The 1,836-nt window shown below is 59.2% G+C and overlaps 1 protein-coding gene across 1 annotated transcript; it reads left to right on the plus strand.

Moving 5' to 3' along the window:
• Positions 1–17: 17 nt before the first annotated feature.
• On the plus strand, positions 18–1,627 carry LOC103774565 (selenoprotein Pb-like; the record flags this gene model as incomplete). Its single annotated transcript, XM_008941977.1, is given in 4 exon segments — positions 18–151; positions 256–468; positions 607–742; positions 1,382–1,627. Coding segments are annotated over 4 exon segments (729 nt in total), but the record flags the coding sequence as incomplete, so codon positions are not given.
• Positions 1,628–1,836: the final 209 nt, after the last annotated feature.

Raw genomic sequence — 1,836 nt, forward strand, 5'->3', positions numbered from 1 at the left:
CGCGGCGCCCGGCCAAGCCCAGCCACATCTGCCAGGAGGCACCGGCATGGAGCGTCAACGGCCTGAGCCCCATGGCAGGCTCGGCGGGGCAGGTGACAGTGGTGGCCCTTCTGAAGGCCAGCTGACACTTTTGCCTGCAGCAGGCCCACAGGTGAGCCCCGCTCCCTCTACCCCAAACCCAGCCCTGCCATCCTGGGGGCCGGCATGGCGGCACCCCAACCTGGCACCCCCCTCCCAATGTCGCCTTCCCGGCAGCCTCGGGGGCCTGCAGGAGAGGCTGGCCCGGCATGGCACGGTCGACGTCCGCTACATGATTGTCAACGAGAAGGCGCCGCTCTCCCGCGCCATGTTTGGGGAGCTGGAGCGCCAGGCCCCACCGGGTGTCCCCGTCTTCCAGCCGGAGCCAGAGGAGCCTGACGTCTGGCAGGTCTTGGGGGGTGACAAGGACGACTTCCTCATCTATGACCGGTGAGTGTCCCCCATCTCGGCTGAGGCTTTTTTGGAGGGTTATGGAGCACTTGGTGGGCTTACAAACACCCCTCCCATGGCTGGGCTGGGAGGGCCCCAAGCCCCCCACTCAAGCTGGACCATGTCTTCTCCCTACAGGTGTGGCCGCCTGGCTTTCCACATCCAGCTGCCCTATAGCTTCCTCCACTTCCCCTACGTGGAGTCAGCCATCCGCTTCACTCACAACAAGGACTTCTGTGGCAACTGCTCCTTCTACCCCAACAGCACCCAGGAGGTAAAGAACAGGGCTGCTCACTGGAGCTGGGCTCCCTTTTCTCCTCTGGCGTTGCACATCAGGAAAAAAAAAAAATCTTCATATTGAGGGTGGACTCTGGGTTGGTAGCTATCCTTGGCCATGGTTGAGCGGGAATGTGATGAAAGGTCTGGAATAAGGGCAGTTAAATAAGTCAGAGCTTTCAGGCTGGGAAGGAACAGACTGAAGGGGTCATTACTAGGGTGGCTGGCTGCTGTGATGCAAAAAAGGGGCAGGCAGTAGACCCAGAGATGGCAAACGCAGAGGCAAGAGGAGGATGTAGCTTTGCGCTAGCAGGCAATTAGTGACTTGCTAGGAGAAAAGTCCACCTAGAAATATTAAATGCAAAGTCCCTTTCGTAGCTCAGGAATTCCCTGGACCACAGACAGCTTGAGCCAAGGGATGTGCAACATAGGGGTATTATGTTCTATGTGCTCCAGCCTCTCCTCTACTCCCTGCACCCTGGCTTGGGGGTGGAAAGCCTTTGCTTTGACCCACAGAGCTTTCTGTATGACAGATGCTGGTCTGCTTTCATCCCAGCTCACAGGCATCCTTGCAGGCTCACTGCGGGGCTCTGTGTGCATTCACATACTGCACCAGCCCTCATGTTACTCTCCTCAGGCTAACAGTACCATGGAGGTCCCTGTAACCCCAAGCCCACTTCCCGAAGAAGAGGGGAAGGAGTCAGAGACCGCCATCCACCAGCACAGCCCCCTCCATCCTCACCACCACCACGAGGTCAGCAGCGAGAGAGCCACAGACCCGAGTGGGGACCATGAACCTGCTACCCATGCTCACCACCACCACGGAGACCATGGCCAGCCCCACGACAAGGGGAAGAAGCCGGGGGAGGGAAACCAGCACTAAATCAGGCTGGACCACCTCGCTGAGCCCAGTAGCGTGCAGACCATGCCGGCGCACTTCACAGAGGCATGGAAGGACTTGCTTTGAGCTGCTGGTCACCAGCAGCGTTGGTATAACAACCCCCTCCAGCATCCCTCATGTGGGTCATACTCCTGCGCTGTGGCCAGGGTGAAGATCCCCTGCAGCCCCCCTTCCACGGTGCTGCATTTTCA

Source organism: Merops nubicus, unplaced genomic scaffold, assembly GCF_000691845.1.
Source record: "Merops nubicus isolate BGI_N331 unplaced genomic scaffold, ASM69184v1 scaffold41316, whole genome shotgun sequence".
NCBI classification, from domain to species: domain Eukaryota; kingdom Metazoa; phylum Chordata; class Aves; order Coraciiformes; family Meropidae; genus Merops; species Merops nubicus.